We start from the raw sequence: 27,961 nt of genomic DNA, 5'->3' as shown, positions 1-27,961 counted from the left end.
AGTTTGGGAGAAGGAACTAAGAAGTGCTTGCTTGGTTCCCAATCTCTTCTTTGAAAAGATGTATGTGCCCACAGCACCGTGAACTTGGGTCTGCGGTAGGCAGCCCACCCCTGGGATGGGGGTAAAGCCTTTGCTTTCTCCCCTTAGGCCTGTGTCTGCGTGGGCAGGTCTCTGACTTGGGATGAAGTGTTTGGAGGCCCGCTGTGACTGCACAGCTAAAGCACGCCCTCCAGGTTCATGGCTCCCAAGTACTACGACCCAACGTAGCCCCAGTGCTGTCGAAGAAACCTTAGATTGCTCTTCTGTGATGGCAAGAAGCCAAATGAGAAAACAGGTTGAGATTGCATTTAACAAGGGCTGCTTTTCTCTGCATCATCAACATCATGGAAACACCATCAAAAACCATAAACTCGTGTGCACTGACTGAAATGGATATTTTAATCACAATGATTACACAATGAAAACTAGCTGCAGTTTAAAGACTCCCCTTCATTGCTATCTCAGTCATCATTCATCCAGGTGAAGTCACGACAGAGACAAAAGTGAGCTTCATTTACAAGTTTTAAATATTTGATTTAACTACAAACTTAGAAACATTCTACAACTGCTCAGCAAGATATGTTTTAGACATTTAAATCAAAATTCTGTCAGTAAAATAGCAATTAAAGATGTACTCTTGTATAAGAAAGTAACAAAAAATGTTAACCTAAAACCCAAAATTAATCTTTTGATTACTACAAGTTTGTTTAATTCATAAAAATGACTTATCTAGGATTTCTTCAAATGAAACACATCCATATGTCATTAGTGTTTAGATGCCAGTCAGTCACTTATGGTTAGGGGTAGAAAAACTGTGGTGGGAGCAGCAGAGCCTGGAAATGATTATGAACCACTGCCAAAGTGAAATCAATTAAAAAGTTAATCAAACATCTGAAAGTACACTTTCGGTTACTAGACAGTAAGATGTCATTTCTAAAGTAGAATTTCAATGCAGGTTTTAAACAAATTTAAGAATTTAAAAAGTATCTCTTATAAACAAGAGATCTAGCACAAAAAAATCATTAAATGTCTCCTTGATTATCACAGTTGATTATGGTTTTACTTAGTACGCATAAATCAAAAAAACAACTCAGAAGTTCACCAAATTAAAAATAAGGATCATTTATATCAGAAATCTGAAACCCAGTGAAAAAAATAGAACAGAACTAACCTTGGTCAAGAAAGTCTCCACGCTGCCATTTGAACGGCGTGGAATTCAGGTAGAAAACCCTACGTTCGCTCCTGAAATAAGATTTGCATTGAACCCTGAGGTAGGATTGAAATTTCCAACAGAAGAGGGCTCCAGGACTGACCTGCTGCTGAGAGTGCTGAGTAAAGATCTCTTCTGCTGTTTCTCCACCTCAAGTTCGGTGCTCATCTCTGCCAGCCTCTCATTATTCCTGGGGAAGATGGAAAACACCAATTTCATTCATGTTTCCCTGTGTGACTTGCATTTTGTAAGTTGCCGCACATAAATGGAATCCCCATCACCCTGTGTGAGCACTGGAAGCAGAGAGCAGACCTGCTGTAAACAGTGACAGCTCTGACCTTGTTCTAAAGAAGCTCACGTCTGTCTGGGCTCCTCAGGTAACAAGTCACAGCTGGGAGAGGAGAGAAAGGGCGTCAGAGAGAAAGGGAGGCGGGCTCACAGTGACACCTGCCGCCTCTGGGACACGCCTGCCCCCAGGAAACAGGGATGAAGAAACACGCCATCCCACAAATCCATTTTCAAGCGTTTCCTTTCACCATTCTTATATATACCTTCCACTCATGACCGTGGAGAAATTAAGCACTTGGCTCTGAGGAATCACCTAGAGCCACAACCTTGAGGGCAATGGGTGACAAAAGGGCTAAAACAGCCCCAGGAACAATGACAAATATGCTCTGCTTTTCCAAAGTTCATTTTATGTTACTTCATTTCTACGAAGGGCCTACATCAGCACCTGTATCTCATAATCAAAACAAAGAAAAAAATCTGAAGAGAATTTTTGGTTTCATTTCAAAAGGCAAAAAGTCAAAACAGCGTTCAGTGTATGTTTTTACAATGAGAGGCATCGCGCTCCCCAAGCAGGGAGACCGGTCCCAGCGACCTCCTTCCCCGGAAGCCACACCCCACACCCCAGCATCAAGTCCCACAGCCCTGAACCCTCTCTGGGAGCACCTGGGCTTCCCTTGAGCATGCTTATTTTGGGCATCGACTAGCGGAATGCGTCCTCGGGTCCCTGCTCCTTTGCTGTGCTCTCTGGGCTTGTGAAAGGTGTCCTAGGAGTGCTCTGCTTTCAGAGGCGGGGAAGCCTGGACTCGGCTGCAGGTGGGATCTGCCCTTTCCAGCCTCCATACAAACCCTTACTCAGGTCACCATGCCAGCGTCAGCCACTCTGGGAATTACCCTGCCTTTCACCCCTGTGTGAATCTTCCCTGATTTCACAAGCATGCTTTTACTTAGTGTAGGAAAACTTACAAGGATATCTTATAACTCATTTTTCTTAGGATGCCCTCTAGCAGTGACTGACTAGCTAGCTTCACTTCCTACTAATCTCAGGAACCTGGCTCTATAAAAACTAGGCTTCAGAGACAAATTAATGGACTAAATTTATCTTCTGTGATTCTGTGTTTTGACTTACATGTCTAGTTCATTTTCCAATGACTTTCTAACTTTTAGTTCCTCTAAGTAGAGTTTCTTATATTTTTCCATCTCTGCTTTCTTATAATCTTGTAAAGTTTCCGTCCTGGATAGTTCAGATTCCAAGTCTTTAATTCTGAGTTCCATCTGACTTCTTACGGAAGCAATATGCGCCTCGTGGAACTGCTCTGAGATTTCTTGACATGCTGCTCGTGTCTAAGTCAAATTTAAAAAGATACATTTTTTAAATGATTATAACCTGAATAATGATATTTGTTCCATTTAGTTTTGAGTCAGGAATTTAGAGAGTGATTTTAAATGTGAAAATAAGAAAAGAGGAACTTTAAAATAATCATCGTCAATGTGACATGAATTAAATCTGAATTATAAAATAAACGTGGAATCAATGTTATAGTAGTACTTAAGGAACCGGATGATTCAAAGACTAAGAGGATGAAGTGAAAATTTAGAAACTGAACAAGACAAGAATAATTCAAGAGGATGGTACCAGTTCTAAACCACATATTTGTTTTCCCCCCTCATAGTCTTGTGTATACCAATTGGTCTTATAAGTAAAAGGATTCTCTAGGGAGAAGCATTCTGAAAGATCAATTTAGTGATAACTGTGATGGAAACTGAAATATTTACAAGGAGAAACAAGTGTGCCCCTCCTTCCAGAAATCTACAGAACACACTGCTCTAAGGGAAGCAGAGGAAACACATAAGCTGTATCCATCCAAAATGTAATTTACACTGAGGTGAATTCAAGCACATGACAGATCAACAAATTAACCTGCAAAAATAGGTTGACTTCTTTCCATTTCTCTACGAGGTCCCGTCTCACTCTTTCTTCAATCTCCCGTTTATACTGCTCAACTTGAGGGTGTTCTATCATCTTCAGTTCCATATGACTTCTGAGTTTCACTACTTCTTGCTCCAACTTCTTGTTCTCTTTCTCTAGTTTCTCACACTTCCTTTGCCATCCTTTCATTGATAACAACTCCCGTTGAAGAACTTGATATGTTGCATCCAGGTGCAGACACTGTGAACACGCAGCTCCCAGCTCTGCTGGAAGATGATCAGTCTGCAAGAATAAAACAACACCATTTAGTTCTGAGGAAAGTGGACTGAGCACAGCCTCGCTCAAACCGAGGATCAAATATATACCATGGTATCTGTATTGGAGAATGTAGGGCCTGGAATAACTCAGAGAATCAAGAAAGAAGTTCAAACCACCAAGAGTCACAAAATATACTCTTCACTATCATCTTAGTCTCACAACATTTGCACTTGATTTTACACTCTTTTATTGTTCTACAGTAATACTTTTCTATCTTTCCTCTGTAGAATGACTGCAAGCCACCTCCTAGTAGAATGTCTCTTACCCCTTTCTCCCATCTTATCCCATGGTTTTTAAAGAAGTTTGAGGTATCCTGTATTGAGTTATCTAGGGCCGAGTTAGTAAATGTCTCCCAAGAGAAGATTGTGAAAATAAGACTCTAATGGTTAAATCTTGTAAATGTGGATTCTAATCCAATAAGCCTTTTCCTGAACTACAAACAGTTTTTGCTAATTTGAACTGCATTCCAAAGAGAAATGATTCACAAGGTTAAAGAAAGGTTAAAGAAATCCCATCTCCTAAGAGTTTAGTGAGATGATCCATACATTTTTCTGAACAACAAAAAAATGCCTCATTCTTGTAACCCTTTCTTACTTTCCACAGAATAAGAGACATACCAAACAAAAGAAAGAAAAAATATTTACTGGAATATCAGTGACACTGAATTGGAAAGAACTTTCCTTTAGACAGAATGATTACTTGGTAAGTCGACGTGATTGGAGCTCGTGGTTTTCAAACATGTCTCCAAATTCTTTGACACTTTTCTCATGAAATTCCCTCTCCTTAAGTATGCGTTAGTCCTAGTAACTGATTCCTCCTGGACAGAGTCTGGGGAAACTGCTGTGTGAGTTTTAAAGCTAAATAGCTTCTGAATGTTGCTCTGTGGGGAAGCCAACTCTCAGACTCAGTCAACACGCTGTGAAGAAGCACAGCCCACACACAGAGCACATGTCAGTGTCCCGACTGACCGCCCCCACCTAATGGCCCCTCCAAAAGCCAGCTCCAACACCAGACGTGCGCACGGGGAAGTCTTCAGATGACTCTGGTCCCCACCTTCACGACATCCCGGCTGATGCAACTGGAGAAGAAATGAGCGGGGCTCACTCACTGAGCCTTGCGCCAGCGCAGACTTGTGAACAAAGGAAACGCTGTTCTGAGTCACTGGGCTTTGAGGTGGTTTCTAATGCAGTTTGTTACCAATAAATAACTGGCACAGACACTGATATTAAACATGGGGTTCAGTTCAGTTCAGTCGCTCAGTCACGTCTGACTCTTTGTGACCCCATGGACTGCAGCACGCCAGGCTTCCCTGGCCACCATCAACTCCCAGAACTTGCACAACTCGTGTCCATCGAGTCGGTGATGCCCCCAAGTTAGGTACTGCTGTTAAAAAAGAGCTGAAACATGTGAGAATGCCTTTGAACCTGGAGGTAGGTTGCACTTGAATGGATGCAGAGAAAGAAATGAAAACCCAATGGGCTTCATCACATTGTACACAGAAGCCTGATGGTCCTTGAAGATGCTGCCGATGATGGCTTCTAGGCAAGAGAAGAAACGGACACTGAAACATGGGAGGCGGAGACTCTTGCTCTAAAGCAGCTGAAAGTAAATCAATGAGAGGGATAAGCTATCAGAACAATTTAAAAGTGCTATTAAATATAAAGGAACCAAGACTCACTGCGTTCAATATCTGTATCCCCTTTACAGCATCTCCACATGTCCAATTGTCACAGGATGCTAAAGGACAGAAATGGCTTCTGGGCTAAGATCAAATCTAGGGTGCTGCCAGGAAAACACAGTCTAAAGGTAAAACCTGTAGACTGTAAGTGTAAGACCCTGGAAAGACTTAAGGTGGTGCCTCAGATTCCTTAAAGGATCTTAAGAGGAAAAGAACGCTAAAAGTGTCATCCTGCAAAGTTTCACAGGAAGCCCAAGGTGCAGGGCTTCCTTCAGAAAAGATTTTGGAGGGTAGCTTTTCCAATGGCGTGAACCCCAATCAAATTCACAGGACACTAAGAGCTTTAAAGAGAACCTTGGCAGCAAAAACACTGCTTGTTTGTTTGACCTAACAGAGACCAAGTGTGAGCCGCCCACTCATGTCTGCCTCTGTGCCCCATAGACTGAAGCCCACCAGGCTCTTCTGTCCATGGGATTCTCTGGGAAAGAACACTGGAGTGGGTTGCCATTTCCTTCTCCAGGGGATAGGGCTTCCCTGATAGCTCCGTTGGTAAAGTATCTGCCTGCGGTACAGGAGATTCTGGTTTGATCCCTGGGTCGGGAAGATCCTCTGGAGAAGGGATAGGCTACCCACTCCAGTATTCTTGGGCTTCCCTTGTGGCTCAGTTGGTAAAGAATCTGCCCACAATGCAGAAGACCTGACTTCCACTTTCACTTTCTCCGGGGGCTCTTCCCAACCCAGGGATCAAACCTGGGTCTCCTGCATTGCAGGCAGATTCTTTACTGTCTGAGACACCAGGGAAGTCCAACCGAGAGACCAAGACATACAAAATGAGAAGAGGCCTGGGGATTTTCTTAGAAGTTCAATAAAGAGGAATCTGGCTCAGGAACTATGAGTCACCTACAGACAGAGGGCATTTCTTATGAAAAGGACAGCACAGAGCTCAGACTGCAAGCACAGAAATAAAAAAATAATATTATCTTTCATGAGTTCACGAGGGATAAGCATTTGTAGTCAACGGAGTTTATAAACCTGATATCAGTAAGGACAGATTTCAAAATGAATGACTTTGCTTCAAACAGCTTAAAATGATTTTTCATCATTTCATCATTTTTCTGGAATTTAAACTGGCAACATTTATTTGTTAAATAGAGAGGTTTTTACACATAAAATTGACCATCTGGTGATGTCCATGTATAGACTCACCTACTGTGTTATTGGAAGAGGGTGTTTGCTATGACCAGTGTGTTCTCTTGGCAAAAATCTGCTTGCCTTTGCCCTGCTTCATTTTGTACTCCAAGGCCAAACTTGCCTGTTATGCCACATATCTCTTGAGTTCCTACTTTGCATTCCAGTCCTCTATGATAAAAAGTACACTTTTTTTTTCCCACGTTAGTTCTAGAAGGTCTTGTGGGTCATCATAGAACTGCTCAACTTCAGCTAAAGAGTTCTAAAGGACAGCACGGAGAGATAAGAAAGCCTTCCTCAGCGATCAATGCAAAGAAACAGAGGAAAACAACAGACTGGGAAAGACTGGAGATCTCGTCAAGTAAATTAGAGATACCAAGGGAACATTTCATGAGAAGATGGGCCAATTAAGGACAGAAATGGTATGAACCTAACAGAAAGCAGAAGATATTAAAAAGAGGTGGCAAGAACACAAAAGAACTGTACAAAAAAGATCTTCATGACCCAGATAACCATGATGGTGTGATCACTCACCTAGAGACAGACATTCTGGAGTGCAAAGTCAGGTGGGCCTTAAGAAATGAGCAAAGATAGTGAAGGTAATGGAATTCCAGTTGAGCTCTTTCAAACCTAAAAGATGATGCTGTGAAAGGGCCGCACTCAATATGCCAGCAAATGTGGAAAACTCAGCAGTGGCCACAGGACTGCAAAAGGTCAGTTTTCATTCCAATCCCAAAGAATGCTCAAACAACCGCACAATTGCACTCATCTCACACACTAATAAAGTAATGCTCAAAATTCTCCAAGCAAGGCTTCAGCAATACGTGAACGGTGAACTTCCAGATGTTCAAGCTGGTTTTAGAAAAGGCAGAGGAACCAGAGATCAAATTGCCAACATCGGCTGGATCATAGAAAAAGCAAGAGAGTTCCAGAAAAAACATCTATTTCTGCTTTATTGACTATGCCAAAGCCTTTGACTGTGTGGATCACAATAAACTGTGGAATATTCTGAAAGAGATGGGAATACCAGACCACCTGACCTACCTCTTGAGAAACCTATACACAGGTCAGGAAGCAACAGTTAGAACTGGACATGGAACAACAGACTGGTTCCAAATAGGAAAAGGAGTACATCAAGACTGTACACTGTGACCCTGCTTATTTAACTTAAATGCAGAGTATATCATGAGAAACGCTGGGCTGGAAGAGGAACAAGCTGGACTCAAGATTGCTGGAAGAAATATCAATAACCTCAGATATGCAGATGACACCACCCTTCTTACAGAAAGTGAGGAGGAACTAAAAAGCCTCTTGATGAAAGTGAAAGAGGAGAGTGCAAAAATTGGCTTAAAGCTCAACATTCAGAAAACTAAGATCATGGCATCTGGTCCCATCACTTCATGGGAAATAGACAGGGAAACAGTGGAAAGTGTCAGACTTTATATTTGGGGGGCTCCAAAATCACTGCAGATGCTGATTGCAGCCATGAAATGAAAAGACGCTTACTCCTTGGAAGCAAAGTTATGACCAACCTAGATAGCATATATAAAAGCAGAGACATTACTTTACCAAGAAGGTCCATCTAAGTCAAGGCTATGGTTTCTCCAGTGGTCATGTATGGATGTGAGAGGTGGACTGTGAAGAAAGCTGAGCACCGAAAAATTGATGCTTTTGAACTGTGGTGTTGGAGAAGACTCTTGAGAGTCCCTTGGACTGCAAGGAGATCCAACCAGCCCATCCTAAAGGAGATCAGTCCTGGGTGTTCATTGGAAGGACTGATGCTGAAGCTGAAACTCCAATACTTTGGCTACCTCATGCGAAGAGTTGACTCACTGGAAAAGACCCTGATGCTGGGAAGGACAGAAGATGAGATGGCTGGATGGCATCACTGACTCGATGGACGTGAATTTGAGTAAACTCCAGGAGCTGGTGATGGACAGGGAGGCCTGGCATGCTGCGATTCATGGGGTCGCAAAGAGTCAGATACGACTGAGAGACTGAACTGAACCTTCTCATGGGGTAAGCATTATGACAGATGACATCAGAAACCCCAGATGTTCCTCTCCTTACCCCAACTGACTGTTCTACAAATACTATGACACCCACCAGATTATTTTCTCTACCAAAATGTTCTAGAAAAAAAAAATTTATCCCTGGGAGTTTAGAGCACTACTGAAAAACTAAGACATTTAAATTAATCGCTATATTCTGAAATTTGCTTGCATGACTTCTACATGCATGAATTATCACTTGGGAAGGGAAATATGAAAGTCTAGATTTTAGTAGAACCTCATTTAGATAGGTTACAAGTACAAACAGGATAAGCTACTTCTATTCTGTTTGTTGAACAGCTAAAAGCAAATGACTGTTTCAATTCAGTTCCTTGGAAGAAAAAGGGAGGAAGAGCAAGAGTAAACCTGTAGGGAAATGATCATGAATGAAAGCCACAAACACACTAAACAGAAAGCCATGATCAAACATGTTCACAACAGAGGCAGAGAGAGATGGACTTAAAGAATAGACACTGAAGGAAAGTATTCTGCAAGGAAAAATTAGGTTAACAGTAAAAAAAAGCAAAAAAAAAATGGGGGAGGAAAAGAAAGCAGAGAGAGACATTCCTAGTCAAGTACAAACTTAAGGGAATAAAATAAGCATAAGGCTTGTGGAAAAACACGCACAAATAAAATGTATATACAATAGATCAGTAATACATCAGTATTCTTAAGGATATACTATGAACAAAGCCTCTGTTTTATATGCTTTTATTAATATATAAATTATGCATCTATACTGTTCTGCAAATTTTATGAAAATATCAACATACGTTGTCTATAAAACATATACTTAAGACAGAGGCTTTTGTTCATAATATATCCCTAATATAGCGATCTGTATTACTCCAAAACTTTTGCTTATAAATACTACCGTATTAAAGTTGAATATTGCCACTGTAAAAAGTGTCATTTGATTAGCCACACATGGTCATCTGTCACTACCTGAATGTTGTAAAGTATTACTTGAGAGAGAGAAAAATTGATTAAGAAATATTCCTAACTATTCACTGGGAAAAAGAACTGGTAATCAAAATTCTGAGGAGAATGTATGGCTTGAAAAGAAACATTTAATGGAACAGAAGATGGGGCAAAAAAGGTCAAAAATTTTCACCTAAATTTCTCATCTCACAACCAGTGGACAGTGAAAAAAATACTGTAACCTTTCACTTTTCACATATTTCTTATTTATTTCCTTGTTATGCAGGACCCCCTTCCTCAACATAACACAACTGAACTATATTACCTGTAACATTACATAGGATATGGTTTGTCTCTTCATTTATTCACATTCAATAACTATTAACACGGTTCTTACACTCGAGACCTATGCTACCTGCTCCAGGAGATGCACAACTGTTTCCTGAACCCCACTAGCTTACACTGACACGGGGCTCTAAGATGAACACTTAAATCACAATAACACAAAACGTCTGAAATCTGAAGGCTTAGAATGTGACACAGGACACGGGGTAGGTCTTTTTAAAAATACAATAGAAAAAAAAATCCCGAGTTGCAGTTTTATCTCACGGTTATTAAAAGTCTCTGCTTCTATGAAGGGAAAGTCGATCAGTCGTGTCCGAATCTTTGCAACTCCATGGACTCTATGGTCCATGGAATTCTCCAAGCCAGAATACTGGAGTGGGCAGCTGTTCTCCAGGGGATCTTCCCAACCCAGGGATCGAACCCAGGTCTCCACCATTGTAGGCAGATTCTTGACTGTCTGAGTATTGCACTGTGAGTATTGCAAAAGTCATGTCCTTATGGTTTAAAATTCACAGTAACAGTCTTTATCCTTGACCAAAATTCATAGTTCCTTCATTGTGGGAAAGCTTTTCCAATACAATTTTCCTGTCACTCTATTTTCCAGCCCGTTGTTTTCTTCACCCCACTTTCATTATTCACCAAAGTTAAAAATGAACAAAAAAAACACCAGTCATATTTCTATAAAATAGTTTGCTCTGAAGAACGTTCCATTATAAACATAAAACAGAGAGAGGGACACCATTGCTGAATTTAAGAGTAAATACTACATGAAGATAAATTCAGAGTACGGAAACTGATTTCACAAGAGTGCACTGTACCTTGGTCTCAAAATCTAAGACTTCATCATCTGACGGAGGCCATGAGTCAGCACCAGGTTTGTTGGAAAACCTTTAGAGCATAAACATACAACAAAAATGAGTGAGTTCATTTCTTTAAATGAAGAAAAAAAAAGCAAGTGAACGTCTGGCTATCTATGCAGTAAACGAAGTTTCTTGACATAATTAAAATTTGGCCTCTGTTTTCAAACATTTTTTTTTTAGATATTTTGATGTGGACCATTTTTAAAGTCTTTATTGAATTTGTTGCCATGTTGCTTCTGCCTTATGTTTTGGCTCTTTGACCCCAAGGCATGTGGGATCTCAGTTCCTCTGACTGGAGATTGAACGCACACCACCGGCATTGGAAGAAGTCTTATTAACCATCTTAACCACTGCACCCCCAGAGAAGTCTCCAAAAAAGATGTTAGTTACCTATTTCTGCTTCCATCTCTCCCAACCTATGACATATCTAGGGAAGACTCATTCTTAGTTTCCATTAACAAAGACTGACAGCCAATATATTGGCAGAGCCTGAAAATAATATGTTTTCACCAAGTCCTAATAGCTGAACTGAAAATCTAATTGATGCACTGACATAACTTTTGTTTGCCCAAAGTGGAATAAACCTGATGACTTAAAGCAGAAGGATATGCTGTTCCTTCTCCATTGTCTGTCCCTGGTTCAGAGACTAATCTGTGTCCATCAAAAATGGCAGTCTTGGTCCCTCAGCAGGGGAATCACTTATGGAGAAGGCCCCATTCCTCCCTTTACTGTAAAGGGGATACAGGAGTCCCCCGCAATGTCTAAAACTGAAAATGGACACAAGTCAAAGAACTAATTTATATGTTTCACTTATATGCTACACTGGTACTTCTCAATTTCTGCTGAGGGACACGAGAGTGGATGCTGGAGTCCGGCAGGCCAGCTGTCAAATCACAGGTCAACTCATTTTAACCATGGAATCATGGGTCAATTCATCAACCTCCCGAACCACAGTTGCCTAATTAAGCAAAGCAGGACACAGTGGTTTACGACGCTGCTCTGGTGACTCCATGAGGTCACAGATGTTACGCACATGATGCAGTCTCTGACCCAGAGCAGGACGCTCAACAAACAGTAGCTTCTCTTCTCTGTGTGTTCTCCTAGTAACACATACAAGTTTTAAGAATCCATCAAATCCTACCTGCTTAAAGAGTCTTCTTCAGAACTCGTATCCACTAGTAAAGAAAAAAGGAAGACACATTTTAAATCAACAAAAGAAAAATACAGACTATTAAAACCTCAAGACTGATGTTTTGTTTAAAAGTATTCCTTTGGAACCACACCTGGAGACCACACTAGAGGGAATAGTGATTGTACTATACTCATGGGCCATTAATGCCTGAGAACCACTCCTCTCCTTTATGGTCATCAAAGGCAGAACAGAAAAAGAAAGAACTGCTGATACAAGGACCATAATGCTAACCAACCTCTAGGAGACTGACAGAAAATGATACTACACCGTTAATAGAATCAGTACTATAAACTGACAATAGCACACTTGAACAGTACAGGATTTCTGGACTTCCATTCCCTGGAGCAGTGAACAGAGCCTACAGGTGTCTTGCTGGGACATAACACAAATTCTCTGGCTCTTCAGTTCAGGATGAAAATGCCCTATCACAAGGAAGCATGGTCTAGAGGCGCTGAACTTCAGAGCGTGGTAAAACATAGGAAACAAAGTCTTCCTGGCCCTCTTTCCAAATGCAAGAGAAGTATGAAAGATGTAGTGATTCCAGGTTTAGCAAGGATAATCTCTTGACAGGGAGGTGGGGGAGGGTAAATGGGTAAAGGGGGTCAACTGGGTGGTGAGGATGGGGACTGGACTTGTAGTGGTGAGCATGCTGCAGGGTACACGGAGGCTGAGCATTTTTAATGTTTTAAATATCTATGTGTACATACTAATAAATGTGAAAAGGATAATCTCTTGAGACTATCACCTTCCATTGTTCAAGAGTATCTGGACCACCTAGAGCAGGATGGTCCAAACAGTGCTGTGTTCTACTGAGGGCTATCATTACATCAATCCTCCCCATTATATGGCAAAGGTTGGTAGAAATCATGCTTTTTCAGCTTGGAAGGCATTCATCATCAGACCCTAAGCTGATGAATAAGGGGAGGGAGGGAAGGAGAGAGGAAGCTATGGACTCTGGTGCTGTTGGACAACGTTTCACGTGTGTCGTCATGATCTGATGCTGGAGGGATGACTCACGTGCAGTGACTCCACGGGGAGGGGAGCGCTGCAACCTCGAGCCTGGAGGGCAGGGGCAGTGACGTTTACATGTCTGCACCCTGTGACCCAGAACAAGGCTTAGGACACAAAAGACACTGGAAAGTTATCTCTTTGGTGAACAAATGAACAAATAAACAAGAATGTCTTCTTTGAAAAGTCTGTTTCAAAAACTATAGAAATTAACCAGGGACAACTCTATTCTATTCTGAGCATACTGAAGACCAAGACTCTATGTCATCTCTGTATCTCCTCTAACGTGTAAAACCAACCTAGAGAAGTTCTTTGGTGGATGTTTTTGCTGTTTAGTCACTGAGTCGTGTCTGCCTCTCTGTGACCCGATGGACTGTAGCTCACCAGGCTCTTCTGTCCATGGGACTCCCCAGGCAAGAATACTGGAGTGGGTTGCCATTTCCTTCTCCAGGAGCTCTTCCCGATCCAGGGCTGGAACCCGTACCTCTGGCATTGGCAGGTGGATTCCTTACTGCTGAGCCCCCTGGGAAGCCCCCTTTGATTAGACAGAGGTGAACTAGGTTTAAAGGTGTTCTCAGACAGCTTGTACAATGTGCTAGATGCCACATCGAGGGGACATGGTGGTGTTTTTGCTCATGTGAACTGTGTTGGTTCTTTTATTAGAATCTGCAGAGTCCCAAGTTGATCTATTTGAAAATCTATTATGATCATCTTTTAAATAATGGCAACAGAACATGGTGTTCTTACAAAACTATACTATCATGACAAGTATCCAACACACAGAAGAAAACATCTGGTTCTAATGAAGTCAACCTATCTCACTCTTTTTGGATCTGTGAGGAATAAAATTGGTAATAGAGACCTTGTTCATACAATAGGCAAAATAACTGGTGCTTCTCAACTAGGCATCGCTTTTCTGATCTGTACTATTGGAAGGTATCTTCCGAAAGTAATCTCTTCCTGGTATGCTGCACACTGGTTCAGCACTGCAGCTCTTCTTGTTTATCACTTATCCTACCAGAAAGGGACTGTTGAGGTTCCCAGTTTAAACGATGGTAACTTTTTTAATGAGACCAATCACTACACAGTAAGTAATAACTACTCATTCACTAAATGCAAACTATTTGTAAAAATTAAAGCTCCACTTTTATAAGAAGTCAATTTGCTATAATAGGATTACAGATGAAATATATATCATACTAACTCAAACATTTTTTGTAACGTACATAAAAATCTAATACAGGATTTTAGGGGCTGTAATTAAATACATGGAATGCTTTTCAGACAATACTGTCTCTGATGTTAAATTACCTACAATTAACTTCTTTAACAATTCTGAAGACTAGACTATTAAGAAATTCATTTAAAAACACATGCAATTTACACTAATTTTATCATAGTTCTTTGATTATTGAAATTTCCTCACTCCTACGTTATCTATGTTAGAATCACCAAGAGTAGTTCATTATTATCAGATGACGTACCTGGGTTGCTCTTTTCGGGAGGAGTTTTCGGCCTCTTTTCTTTATATTCAGAGATCAGTTGGCAAATGCTATGTGTTAAAAATGTGATAAATAATATTTTAACACTAATAGCGAAAAAAACTACCAACTATGTTAAATTCTTAGATTATTTCAGACAATGTTAGCGATAATATCAAAACTACAATTGTCCCATACATTTCAAGTTTCTAAGTTCTACCAAGTTTTATTTACCATGTATTTAAAGGAGAAACAAAAGGAAGATGAAGTAGTCATGAACTGAGGGCAATAGACCTCAGCAGATTAACTAGATTTAGCTTGGCATATGAAAACTCTTTCCAACTCGCAAATCCTAGCTCTGTAACCAACTGCTCTTTGTTCCGAGAGAATTGCTTCTCTTGAGTTCAAAGTCATCCTCTCCACAACTGGGATCTTACTGCCTTATTTCACAAGGGGATTAAGAGGAGGTAATGAGACAATATATCCCCAAAATGCTTGCAGAAACAGTCAAAGAATGGAATAATTTGCTCTTGAACGTTATTGTTGGAACTACTTTGGAATTCCAAGTAAAACCAATGTGTGTTTTCTTATATGTTTAGCATTCAAGGGTTTCAGGAAACTGTTATTAATTATGGTGATTAGTGTTCTCTGTGCTTTGTAATTTAGGGAATCTCAGCTCTTATATAATTTGTACCTACATTTATTTATAAAATATGAACTCACTACATTAGGTAACATAATTATCCCCCATTATTGCAGCCAATCACACCAAGCACAGAAAACTAATCACAATCAAGACCTGGCCTGGACCACTACTCTCCCTTCTCTACCTGCTCAAACTCTCAACCAGCAGATCTTTCTGACAATGATGCTTAATCTCCATGTTCATCTCTGATGCACGTGGAAGACATAACCCTACTCTTACAGTGGATACTGGCAAGTCCCAGGCAGGGCTTACCTCTCTGAATTCCTCTCTGAAGTAACTTACTTGAGATTTAAGGAGTTCTGGTGAATGGGTTCCTTGTGAGACAGACTCAGAAAACATTTACGGTTGAGGCAGATAAATCCTTTGGAAGATTTTCATTGTTGCAGGAAACAGACCCCATGAGGGGGCCAACCCTCCATGTAACTATGGAATCTCAGGCAAGCTGACACCCACTACTCTGGGAAGGACGACAGGGAACCTATGACCCAAGGAAAGGTGCCCCCACAGGATAGAAGCTGCCTGCACCGAACAGAAAACTCTCACTGGTCATGTAACAAGTGACAGTGAAAATTCTTTTTGGCGGCAGTTTAGTGATCACGGGCACTTTCATGTGGACACTTACATATTAAAACCACTCAGAGCAGCATATTCTTCTGCAGTCCGTCCAAAGACATCTTGAGAAAAGACGTCAGCACCTCGCTGCAGGAGAAGGCTGACGACACTCATAGACTCGTAACTGACAGCAAGGATGAGGGCGGTTCTACAACAACAGAGAGACGACGTCACCCTCAGGAAGCTGAGTGAACTCACAGAAACAGCTCGTTTGATGTGCTTTACCAAGGTAACATCTTGCCCTCCCCGTGAAGAACTGACCATTTACACGCTCAAGTGTACATCCTTGTAAATGACCTCCAAGGCTGAAATGAAGCGACGGAAAAGCAGCCTCCTGTCCCATTGGGATGGCACATAGCAGCACTTACTATTTCAAAAGTCCCTGATGGGGACTTCCCTGGTGGACCAGGGGCTGTGACTCCAGGCTCCCAAGGCAGGGGGCCCAGGTTCCATCCCTGGACAGGGAACTTCATCCCACATGCTGCAACTGAGAGTTCCCACGACTAAGACCCCACGCAGTCAAATAAATAAATGCTTTTCAAAAATAATATCAAAGTCCTTGATGGACAAGAAACTGTGCTAAGGTCACTTATCTGAGGCAGGTGACTATTTAAGGAACGAATCCCCCATTTCCTCCTTAGTCTGATATATTATGCTTCAAAGTCAGCTAGAGGGTGGGTTAAGCAAAGGCTATTTGCTGGCTTAAAACAAAAATATTAACAATAATGGAAATAAAAATAGTCACCGTGGCACTTAATGATGTGGACAAGCATGTGCTCTTCACTAAATGAAATACTATGTATACGCACAGCCACCTTTGAAGGACGCATTACTATTTGCCCTTTTGCATCAGGAAACTTATTTGCTGATGATAAGTAATGTGCCCAAGGTCATAACCCTAACAGGGAGGAAAGCTAGGAGCTGAACCCAGTCTGAATCTAAAGCCCATCATTTTCGTCTGTATCATCCACCTCTGACTTATCTTTGTTGAAGCAACTGTTTATCCAATTAAACCTATCATTCTTCCTTCTACCTTCATTTAAAATGAAAACATCGAAATGTACTAGAAATAAAAAGGGATAAAAACTGATGAGCCCACAGTATCTGGTGACAGTGATTACTAACCACTTTTTCTTGTTGTTTAGTCACTAAACTGTGAAGGACTCTTCTGCAATCTAATAACATCAGTATTTTTCAAAGAAAGTAATTGAAAGCAAAGAGTCACCCAAAAGACAAAATCAAGTCCTTTATGTTTAGTATGCATCTTTTAAGGAAAAATATACACGAAGTAGAGGTTAAACAATCATTATAAAAGAATTAAGAAATTCGATACTGTCATAAGGTAAACTAAAAAGCAGAATCCATATTGTATAAAGCTAATGAAACTAGTATGAAATCCCTCAGCTCCTACAAGATCAACCAGAAAAAAGAACAGGTTGCATATGACATCACTCAGTATTATAAAGGAATATGAATCCTGCTATATATCTCTGCTATATAGTTTTTCACGACTCCCAGTCAGAATAATTGGTTTTCTACCTGACTGATGAAGTGTTGATCACAAATGACACCTTATTAATTTAATCTTTATCTTGATGTTAGCACCCAAGAACAGCACTAAGGTTTTTAAAAAGAAAAAGAACAACTGTACCTTTTCATCTTATCAACCGCGTGTACATTTGCTTCTTTCTTTACTAAAAATTCCACCATTTGCTGTTTCCTTTCACTTATGGCCAATAATAGTGGTGTGAGGTCATCCTGTAAAACAGGAAAAACCATTTCGAATGTACCCAGTTAACCTATTTCTAAACTGAACTGAAAATCATGCAATAGATTCTCTGAACTTAAACATATAATTCAGAAAGCAAATAAACGGGAGCCCTTCCTCCTCTTCCCCCGGCGCACCTTCTATCTCTTCAAGATGCTCCTCCTCCTGGCCTTCCCTGGGGGCCCAGGGGCTAAGATTTGAGCTCCCAAGCAGGGGGTCCAGGTTCCATCCCTGGTCAGGGAACTAGAGTCCAAGTGCCGAAACGCAAGATCCCACCTGCCACAACTAGACCCAGTGCAGCCAAATACGTCTTTTGAAAAGGGAAAGAATAAAATGCTCCTCCTCTCCCTCTTCCAAAGATGAACCACAGAGTCATTCTCTAAAACCCACTTTCAACATTTACTGGTTCCAAGGATCTTTGCTTCTATCATAGTATCTATCAGGAATATTGCAGTATTTACTTGCTCTATTACTAGTCTCAACACTCCTCCAGAGAGAATCAATTAGCTACTTGATTTCGTAGCTGGATATTTTAGGAGCAATGCTGAGGCAGGAATACATCATATTATCTGTAGCATGCATAACCTATCCAAGGATGACCAAGAGTAACCTCATGAGGTTTACAGACATTCCAATGGGAATGTTATCCTCTACATGAACATGCAAAGAGAAAGGTTGTTTTCTTTTCTTCCAAAAAAACCAACTGTGGGCACCATGTTTCTCGGCTTTCTCAGCAAAGTCTCTTGAAATTTAATCTTACTCATTCTCCTTTGCTTGTTCCTTCCCCCGCCCTTAAGTTAAACTGACAGGTCAGCATTAGCTAGATGCTGTTTGATGCAGAACAACACCGCTTATCTTCAAAGACCTTTCTTGACGGCTCTCATGTGATGACCTCCAGACCTCCAGGAAGAAGCTTCCTGAATCCCAGAGTTCTGGTCTCTGTCTTGCTTTACAGCTCTTAGTGAAGGATTACAAGGTAAGTTACCAATAAATATGCACTCAGCATTTTCTCGGGGAGTTGCTCTTCCGTGAACTCTCCCCACGCTCTCTCTTATAATCCTGTGTGTCTGAGAGACTCATTCAGTGTGAAACCGCCACAACCAACTTAAAAATTCTAATTTGAAAAATTCAATCCCATCCTTAAGAGATTCTTTTAAAATATGGAATCAATTATAGATTAATTAGACTGTCTTCAAAACTTTGAAATAGTTATCAAAATAAACTATAAACCAAGAATTGGAAACTCAAATGCTTATGGAGGGGGAAACCTGGTGACCTAAGTGAAAAAGCCAGGTGAGGCTGGCAAACCCGCAAACACACGCCCCATACAGAAGGGGAGGCCTACACATGCAGACCAAACAGTAGAATGGGCTCAAGGGGGACCAGATTTGGGTCTCTGAGAAGCCTGAAATGCAGACATCAGGATGAGTGTGCTAAATTTTAAATGTTGACTCAGTTTGTGGAGGTAGGTAAGCTAAACATAACCAAGGACCACATTTGGTCTGTAGCCCATTTGTGCTTTTACGTTTTGCTGTTTCCAAACAGGTGGGTATAAAGCAAATATTTGTATGTGAAAGCTTTCCTTTCTTGAGTATCATGTGGTTCACAAGAAAAGTGGGTGTCAATATGTAATAAAAATTGCTATTGACTCATAATTTTATTAAAATAAATTTAAAAAACAAGACTCAAAATTCCCACTTGAAGAATGTTTCCACTGCTTGTTAAAACTACAATCTCTTTCTAGAATTCTCCCAGATTATTAACCAAATGGTTAGTGAGTTCCTAAGACTGCTGAAACTAAATGATTCAAACAATCCCCATCTGGACTAACTTCATGGGTTTTGATGTTTAAAGCTGTCCTCTCGCTTATGCCAGGGCTCAGCAAATCTAACAGACACACTGCAAGAGTCTGTCCTGCTGACACCAAAAGAAGGCTCATGAATTACTGTTACCGCAGTCAGGAAAACCCTGTTGGTAACAAACACTGTTGACCTAATGACCTGGTTGGTAACAGAAGGTGTAAAATTCTTAAAGGGTCAGACTCTACAGATGAAGTGACTTGGCCATGAGCAAATCTCTAAAGACGCTTGGAGTGTCACTGAATAATTAGTGGTTGGAAGAAAAAGGAGTTATATCACTCAAGCCAATAGATGTTGCCAAAAATGTTCCTTTTAACTTCTCAATCACAGAGGCAGAGGAAAAAGTCAGGCTAATATTGCTGCAAAGGAGGGAGCTGATGGAAGTAGCTAGCATTGATCAAACTCCAACTCTTCTATAGATTACTTATTTTTGAGATAGGTGCACTAGAAATTATACTTAATCACTCCATAGTTCTTCACCAAGGATCCTATCAGAATCTCAAGGAAATATTTCTAAATACACAAGTCCAGGCCTTCCTCGATTTATTCCATCAAAATCTTCAGGGAACAGCCTAGGTTTGTAAATTTTTTTATCAACTTTCTCAACGGATTGTGGTTTTCACCAGCACAATCTAGCTGAGAATTAGCCCAGCAAATATTCCAGTCTCATCTCTAACCCACATGGCCAATCCCTTCTCTTACTTGAGGATTTGAAGAGAAAAGAAAAGTGTAAGAGGCAAGAGTCATCAAAACAGAGTTAAATTTTCCTGGGTAAATAATGGTAGAACAGGGACTAATAAACACAAAAGGCAACCTGATCTCATTGTTTATAAACCCCTTCCTTTCCATCAAGACCTTCTAGATTGAGAGCAGAGTCTAGACTCTTATCTAACTGGCTGTTTCTGCCAGAATAGGATAATAGTTCTGTTCAATATTTGTTCTTCTCTCTTCTTTCCAACTTAATCACCACCTTTTCACTGCTGATCTGATTTCTGCAGAGTCTTCCTAAAATTGATACCTAGGCAAGTCTCCAACTCATTCAATCTCTTTCTCAAAATAACAACTATTATACCTGAAACTGAAAGGCACCTTAGCAAAATATATAAACTGAAGGGGGAAAACAACAAAACCAAAACCTCAGGACTTCTGTGGTGGTCCAGTGGCTGGGTCTCAGCGCTCACAGTGTAGGGGGTCTGGGTTCAATCCCCGGTCAGGGAACTAGACCCTGCATGCTGAAACTAAGACCTAGCACAGCCAAATACATAAAAAAAAAAAAAAAAAAAACAACCCTCTTCTTGGCATTTCCCCAACTGCCAAAATTCCAGCCTGATCTGCGTCTTTCAGCTGCTCGCTCGTTTTCCTTTCCTTGTAGCCTCTGAAGCCTTGGGCAATGAGAGAGAAATCATTTTTATGTAAATCATTTCTTCATAAAATCGGAATGTGTTAACAACAGCAACATTTCTATTATGTTGTCAAATGCTTGTTTGAGTTTTAAGACAAAGTCTACTTCTCCTAGGCAAATTTTGCATTACTCTGTTATGTTAGACTAATTAGAAAAAAATTTTTTTTTCAGTAAGGGAAAAATACTTGGAAAAAGTTTTACCTTTAACAATTGCTGTGTTATCACAAATATCTGCCAGAAACACAAAAAAGAACGCTTCGCTCTCTAATGCTTCTTGAGCAATATCGTGATTTAAAGTGACATCTTAGACAATCAAGTGCTTTCAAAATATTTTCACTCAGGGAAGGCTGGACCTTCCAAACAAGGAAAACTGAGCCCAGCTGTGAGAGTCGGGGAGCTCTCTCTGCAGCTCCGGGCGGGGCTGCAGCCACAGGAGAAAGAGCAGAAGGGGCAGCTTCACCACCACCAGCTCCCCACACTCAGCTGCAGCCCCGAGCTTCACCATCACCAGCTCCCCACACTCAGCTGCAGCCCCGCCGAGCAGCCCCCCAGGGCTGAGTGTGGGAGACCCGAGGTGTGTACCTGGTGAACCAAGTGGTCACTAGCACAAGTAAATGCCCTTGCTGGTATCAAACATGACCTGACCCACTTCACCGGATCTCAGAACAGGGGTCCTGGAGGGCTCAGGGCTCCAGGCCTGCTGCCTCCCTGGCCCACTTGCACCCCCCAGCTCCCCCTGCTGGGCACTGGTTCTCCTTCCTCCTACCCCCATCCCTCCCCCAGCAGCTGTGCCCATTCCCTGAGCCCCTGGAAGCAGCCACCCACCACATCACTTCACTCTCCCCAGGCCTTCATTCTTTGTAGGACTTGAGCCTACCACCCATTCCTGAGCACTTTCTAGTGGGAAAATCTTCCTTCTGGGGTAGAAGGTGGCTGAGAGAGACAGCGTTGCCCTTTCTGTGGGCTCTGACATGTTCCACCCAACCCCTGACTTGGCTTTGGAGTTGTTTCCATGGTAACAGGGCCTGCTGGACACTACTCAGTCTATCTATTTATATCCTGTTATCAATAAAACACTACAGTTTAGAAAAATGCTTTGCCAATATTTTGTCAATAAAGTTAGTTGAGCTATACCTCGTTCCTGGCTTCTATATTGGCGTGATAGGAAAGCAGCTTTGCTGCGAGTGATATATTCTGGCAAAAGACAGCGTGGTGGAGCGCGGTGTTGCCATTGGCATCCGTGAGGTTTGGGTCGGCGCCGTGCTCCAGCAGGAGAGTCGCGCACTCCTCCTCTTGGCATTCTACGGCCTGTCAGCGTTGTGCCAAGAAACAAGGGTGTGAGTTCTAGGAATTCAAAGGAAATAGCCCACAAGTTCACCAGTTCCCTCTATTTCAACGAGATCAACTCATTGTTAGTCTCAGTGGTTAAATCACACCCATCTCATGTGGACACGGGTCGCTGCCCCGTACCTTCATCAGCGCGGTCCTGTTTTCACTGTCACGGAGGTTAAGCAGGCATTTTCTCTCCAGGAGGAGAGCCACCACCGCTGGATGGCCATTGGCACAGGCCAAGTGGAGCGCAGTCCTACGAAAGCAAGAGAAGTTCTTAGGAAACTGTAGTGTCACTGTTTTAAAAGAAACAATCGTTCATTCATGTGATTGAAAACACTCAATAGCATGGTACTCCTATCGCTCTAAAACAAATATTTTGTTTTCTTCTGGAGAAAGAGCAGCATTTATTAGCTTTAGCTCCTCTTACACAGTAAGGAAAGAACAATCTACTTGAATAGAATGCGCAAGACCTCGAGATTCAGCTCAACTTGGGTTTGACTTTGACTTTCACTCTGTCACTTATGAGCTGTCACTCAATCTCTTTGTGCCTCAAGTTCCTCATCAACAAAATGGACAGAGAGTAGTAGTTATCTCACAGGACACAGCTGGGATGCTTAAATGAGATCCATGCACAGATAACAGCTGGTAATTGTTAGATTCGAATATCAAAGTTACTCCTATTGCTACTGTCTTACAAGGACAACATCTAAATGAAGTCAAAGGATATTACAACTCCTTTGCAGATATGTTTTGAGGATTAGAGACAACATTGTACTCTGATGATTCTAATATGCTCATTATCTCACATTTTAGCGTCTCTGACATTGGAATATAATTTATAAATCACAGGCTTTACAACTGTAAATTATAGCATTTTTGTTTGTTCATTTCTCGCTTTTCTGTTGGTCTAATTACCATGAGGGGTTTTCGTCTAAGTTTCTTTAGAGATGACGTATGTTATATGTTATTATATAATACAGGTCACAACACAGTGATCCACAACTGTGAACGGTTACACCGCATTTAAAGTGACTATAAAATATTAGCTATATTCCCCATGTTGGACAATATATCCTTGTAGCTTGCAGGATTTTAGTTCCCTCACCAGAGATCGAACCCTGGGCCCAGAGCAGTGAGTCTTAACCACTGGACGACCAGGAAATTCCCAAGATTCCCTTGACTTCTGAAAAGGCTGAAAGTTGCCATAGGATACCAATCCTCACAAATAAATTGAAAGTGACAAATTATTTTTACCTGTGCCACATTCCTATGAGTGCCAGAAAGATAAACCCTGTCTGCTCACCCGACTTCCCTACAGACAGCTTGCTCTACAGACATTTTTAAATTTGGGGGGTTGCTAAATCAACTTTCAGATTTGGTTTTTTCTTTTTTTTTTTTTCTGGTGTGGAAACCCAGGAAACTCCAGAGTGTTTGCCTTTGAAATCATTCTTAGAAAAGTCTCTGGGGTGCGATATGTGTATACTTACAACTGATTTATGATGTTGTACAGCAGAAACCAAGACAACACTGTAAAGCAATTACCATCTAATTAAAAAGATAATAAGGTTAGTAACCAGTAGAACAAGAAAAAAAAGGTCATTGTCAGCACACAAAAAAAGTACCAATAGGAATTTCAGTTTTCTTCTGCTACTTTTCTCACCCTGTGTATTTCAAATGTTTGATCCATACTCCATCTGAAACTTTTTGGTGAGATAAAAATCTAGTTACTTTTCTCTTAATAGTTACCAGGTTATTTCTCTACCATCTACACATAATTTATCTTTACTAATAGAAAACGTCATCAAGCAAATTTTGATAATCTAAAAGGGCAAATCTTTGCCTACTATACAAAACTTCCGATTTCATCACAATTAAAGACAGCATGTGTAAAGCAAAATCTTTAAAACCACGATATGTTTATTTGGTTTAAATATGGAAAGACCATATATCCTAAGAAAACGTCTTCCTATTCAAGAACACATTCAGCTTCCTACTTCAAAGCTGTCTTCTAAGGTCCTTCAGCAAGGAATATATACACATAAGTGTACAGTGATATAAAATGGATATTGCATTGTATCTGAAGAATTTTTAACCCAGAAGCTGACCTGTCATGGGGATTATTTTTCTCACTATGCAGTTTTCTGGAATATATAACATTATGGTATAAAAATGTGTACATTAAAAATAAGATGCCAACAACCTCAAAAGTCTGCCCACTGCCAATATCCACAATGGACGATCCATGGGAAGAAGAGTTTTCATAAATCACATGAGAAAAACAATGCGAAAGCCAGGGAGTTCCAGAAGATTTCTTGAGGGCTATAGAACTTGAGAGCTGTTACTCATGAGTACACCATGTTAACGATGCATAACAACAAATGAAAAGGAGGAGAAAGAAGAGGAAAAAAAGATGCTATTCACGTTTTTTTTTTACATTCGTGATGTGCTTAACACAGTACCTGACACAGACTAAGATTTTAAGAAGCTAATTCATTGAGCATGGTGGTGCTTTAGTCACTAAGTCGTGTCCGACTCTTGCAACCTCATGGACTGTAACCACCAGACTCCTCTGTTCATGGGATCTCCTGGTCAAGAATACTGGAGTGGATTGCAATTCCCTTCTCCAGGGGATCTTTCCGACCCAGGAATTGAACCCATGTCTCCTACATTGCAGGTGAATTCTTTACCGACTGAGCTACAGGAGATAGGATCATTCTGGAATTCTATTAACAGTAAGCTAAAGAAAATAGAGCAGAAAGCCTCTTCATCACAAGAGGCAGAATGGTGTAGGGGTTAAAGACACGGGCTTTGGACCTATGGGCTTACATCCCAGTCCTACCACTTCAGCCTTTCAACCTTGAACAGACGACCTGAACTTTCAAACCCTCAGTTTCGCCATTGTTGAAATGGGGCAATGGTCTCCATCTCTGAGGCTGCTGAGGACTCATACTTGTGTCATTTGCCCGGGGCCTGGTACCTAGCCTCCTTGAATGTGAGTGGCTTTCACTGTCATGGAGACAGAGCAGTAGCACTGACTGCATCCTACTGGATGCCAAGCACACAGTGGGTCTCCTTTTATAGCAGCCAAGCTGAGGCTGAGGGGTAGCAGGCACAGGGTAACATGGATAGAGGTCACTGCCTACAGGACAGCTTATGGGCTCTAAGGTGACACCCCCGAGGCCGAGGCCCCATCACTGAACTGGCTGTGTAGAATTAGGCAGTCACTTCACTTCTCTGGACCTTTGTGTCCTACTCTGTCACTGCCCAAGCTGTGTGGAGTATGAAATGAGACACCACACATAAAATACTTGGCCCAGGGCCTAAGGATGGTGGTGATGGTCATGCTTTTCCCTGTTGCCCTTACCACAACTCTTCCTACCCCTTCTCACCATGTTCTGACCAGCGCTTTAGTCCTGGGGCCGCTGCTGTGGAGCATCTGGGCAAATTTGCTTTCCCTTCTCCAAGTCCTGGGCTCAGTTCTGGGCTCAATGCCAGTCTGTACCAGCCTCAAGACACTGCCCATTGCAGCATTCCCTCACATCTCTGTTGCTTCAGGTCTCAGTTCACAATCAGAGATTCCTTCCATATACCCATGTTACCCACTTTACCGTAGGGAAATGGGCCCAGAGAGGGCACAGTTCTCCCTTAGAGACACACAGCAGAGTGCATTCCTGGATGGGTTGTGAAACTGAGGTCTTTCACTGTCTCTTCTGGGAAGCCTGGATGTGGATCCCACAGTGCACTGCTGGGCCAGGGCCAGGTCAGCACCATTTACAGTAAATACCAGGCATACCACATCTGCCAGTCCACCCCTCATTACCCACACACTGCCGCTCTTCACTAGATTCCCTCTCCAATGGGCGTTATGCAGGGCTTGGGGGTCACAGAGTACACAATAGGACAGTCACACATTATCAAGCCTTCAAGGAGGCCAGGCCCACCCCCACCCCTTCACACAGGACCCTTTCTTCGGGACCCCATCCTCAATTCCACCGCTCTTCTGCCGTTGTTAAAGCCCCTCCCCATAATTCAAGCCCGTCCATAGACTATGGGTCCCTTGCGCGCCTCCACCTATACACTCTAGCCACACCTCTTTCCCCTCCGTGGCCGCTCCTCTCCAGCCACTGTCCTCTATCTGGTCACGCTCCAACCCCTAACCCCGCCTCCGGACTGACCACGCCCCCTTGACAAACAGCCCCGCCCTCACCATCAGGCCCGCCTCTCAGTTGCAACTCAGGTTCCCTCTGGCCTCCCCATCCCGTCCCTCCTCTCTGATACCGCCCCTCGCCCCGCCTCTCCCGACTGCGGCCTTAGGGGCTCCCCCAGGCCAGTTAACCGGGAGACCCACTGAACTCTTCCGTGGGTCTCAGCCAGCCGCCCTCGCGTTCACTTAAAGGGGAGATGCCGGCGAGGGTGGGCCCACACGACCGGCTTGAGCCCCGCCTGGGCGCCTGTGCCTGCTATTCATGTTTTATTTAAGTTCTGTGATTACTGACATTCAGTTAAATAACTTTAAAACGGCCAGTAAAGTGCTCTATAAGGGGAATTATAAGCGGGTCCGAAACCAGCTAAGGCTTTTGCAGCCTATCAAGTCTGTGGGGCGCTGGATCCCAGGAAGGTGTCCAACAGCCTTGGAGGGGAGACTCACAGGAGGGACCCCTGCCAGGCCCTTCCTCCCTGCTTACCTGTTCATCTTGTCCTTGTCATTCAGGCCACTCTTCCCGAGCAACAGGACCTGCTGCACTTTAGCTACGTTGCCTACGCTGGCAGCTCTGTGGATCTTTCCGAGGTCCTTGTCTCGGATGCGGTACCCGGGCTGGAAGTTGATTCTATGACTGCCGTCTCTCCCCGGGCTGATGGAGGAGCCGAAGGGCGAGCTGCCCTTCTTACTCCTGAAGCCAAAAGTCTTCTTCATCACAGAGCCTACAGACTCCAAACACACCTCACCTCCCCCTCGGCTCTTCACAGGCCCCTAAACCCAACAGGAGCACTAGAGGTAAGCCAGAGCCGGCCCGCCACAACCTCCCAGCTGGGAAGCTCAACGGTTTAGAATCTTACATCCCAGAATGATCGTTGCTAAGCAACGATCGTTGCTAAGCAACACGTTGCTAAGCAATGTGTTCACCTCTAAACACATTGCCTGTGTGCCAGAATGCCCAGGGTGCACGTGCAAGAACTGGAAGTGCATTTTTTGAAAGAAACAAATATTATCAATAAAGCCTACCTAAGGTAAGAGGAAATGAGAGGAAACTGAAATAAACACAGAAAGGAAAGCGACATTACAACAGATACCTCAGAAGTAAAGAAGCATAATCATGAGGGACTATTATTATTGATGAACAATTACAAACTGGAAAACTTAGAAGAAATAGATAAATTCTGAGAAACATACATGCTGTCAAGACTAAAACAAGAAAAAATACAAAAGTAGAAAAACTCAAAACTCCAGTAATAAATAAGGAGATTCAAATATTAATTAAAAAAAAAAAAAAAACTCCCCAAAGTTAAAAGTTTACGATCAAACGGATTCAAAGCTCAATTCTACCAACATTCAAGTAAGAACTAAAAGTAAGAGTATGCATAAAAACACTTGACAAAATTCAAAATCCATTTATGGTAAAAAAATTTTCAATAAAATAGAAATTTACTCAATACAATAAAGGCCATTTATAAAAAGCATGAGAAGTGAAAGTGATGGTCACTCAGTCGTATCTGACTCTTTGCTATGCCATGGATTATACAGTCCATGGAATTCTCTAGGCCAGAATATTGGAGT

At 42.0% G+C, this 27,961-nt stretch overlaps 3 protein-coding genes across 6 annotated transcripts in view; 1 reads left to right on the top strand and 2 right to left on the bottom strand.

The window, feature by feature from the left end:
• LOC122682172 (ninein-like protein) overlaps positions 1-27,961 on the bottom strand; it is a 336,725-nt gene that overhangs the window by 147,028 nt on the left and 161,736 nt on the right. The gene's annotated exons all lie outside the window — the stretch shown is intronic.
• Positions 1-27,961, top strand: part of LOC122682159 (ankyrin repeat domain-containing protein 26-like) — a 208,672-nt gene that overhangs the window by 109,276 nt on the left and 71,435 nt on the right. The gene's annotated exons all lie outside the window — the stretch shown is intronic.
• LOC122682158 (ankyrin repeat domain-containing protein 26-like) lies at positions 4-27,777 on the bottom strand. The gene is made up of 13 exons (XM_043884973.1): positions 26,871-27,777; positions 22,324-22,438; positions 21,988-22,161; positions 17,476-17,582; positions 15,835-15,972; positions 14,510-14,577; positions 11,967-12,000; positions 10,784-10,853; positions 3,456-3,746; positions 2,664-2,878; positions 1,353-1,439; positions 1,211-1,281; positions 4-892 (listed from the first exon to the last, which is right to left on the bottom strand). Exons 1-13 carry the CDS (start codon positions 27,098-27,100, stop codon positions 837-839), a joined length of 1,656 nt encoding a protein of 551 aa, XP_043740908.1. The 5' UTR covers positions 27,101-27,777; the 3' UTR covers positions 4-836.

Source organism: Cervus elaphus, chromosome 23 (assembly GCF_910594005.1).
Source record: "Cervus elaphus chromosome 23, mCerEla1.1, whole genome shotgun sequence".
Taxonomy (NCBI): domain Eukaryota; kingdom Metazoa; phylum Chordata; class Mammalia; order Artiodactyla; family Cervidae; genus Cervus; species Cervus elaphus.
Note: the sequence above shows the minus strand (reverse complement) of the source record. Positions and strands in the feature narration are given on the sequence as shown.

What these genes read in the sequence shown, in the direction of transcription:
- LOC122682158 (XM_043884973.1), bottom strand. Translation starts at nt 27,100, where the DNA reads ATGAAGAAGACTTTTGGCTTCAGGAGTAAGAAGGGCAGCTCGCCCTTC. An exon ending in TCCCGAAAAGAGCAACCCAG is followed by an intron (nt 12,001 to 14,509) that starts GTACGTCATCTG and finishes TTTCTTTACTAG; the next exon opens with TGGATACGAGTTCTGAAGAA. An exon ending in TTGGAAAATGAACTAGACAT is followed by an intron (nt 1,440 to 2,663) that starts GTAAGTCAAAAC and finishes CATCTTCCCCAG; the next exon opens with GAATAATGAGAGGCTGGCAG.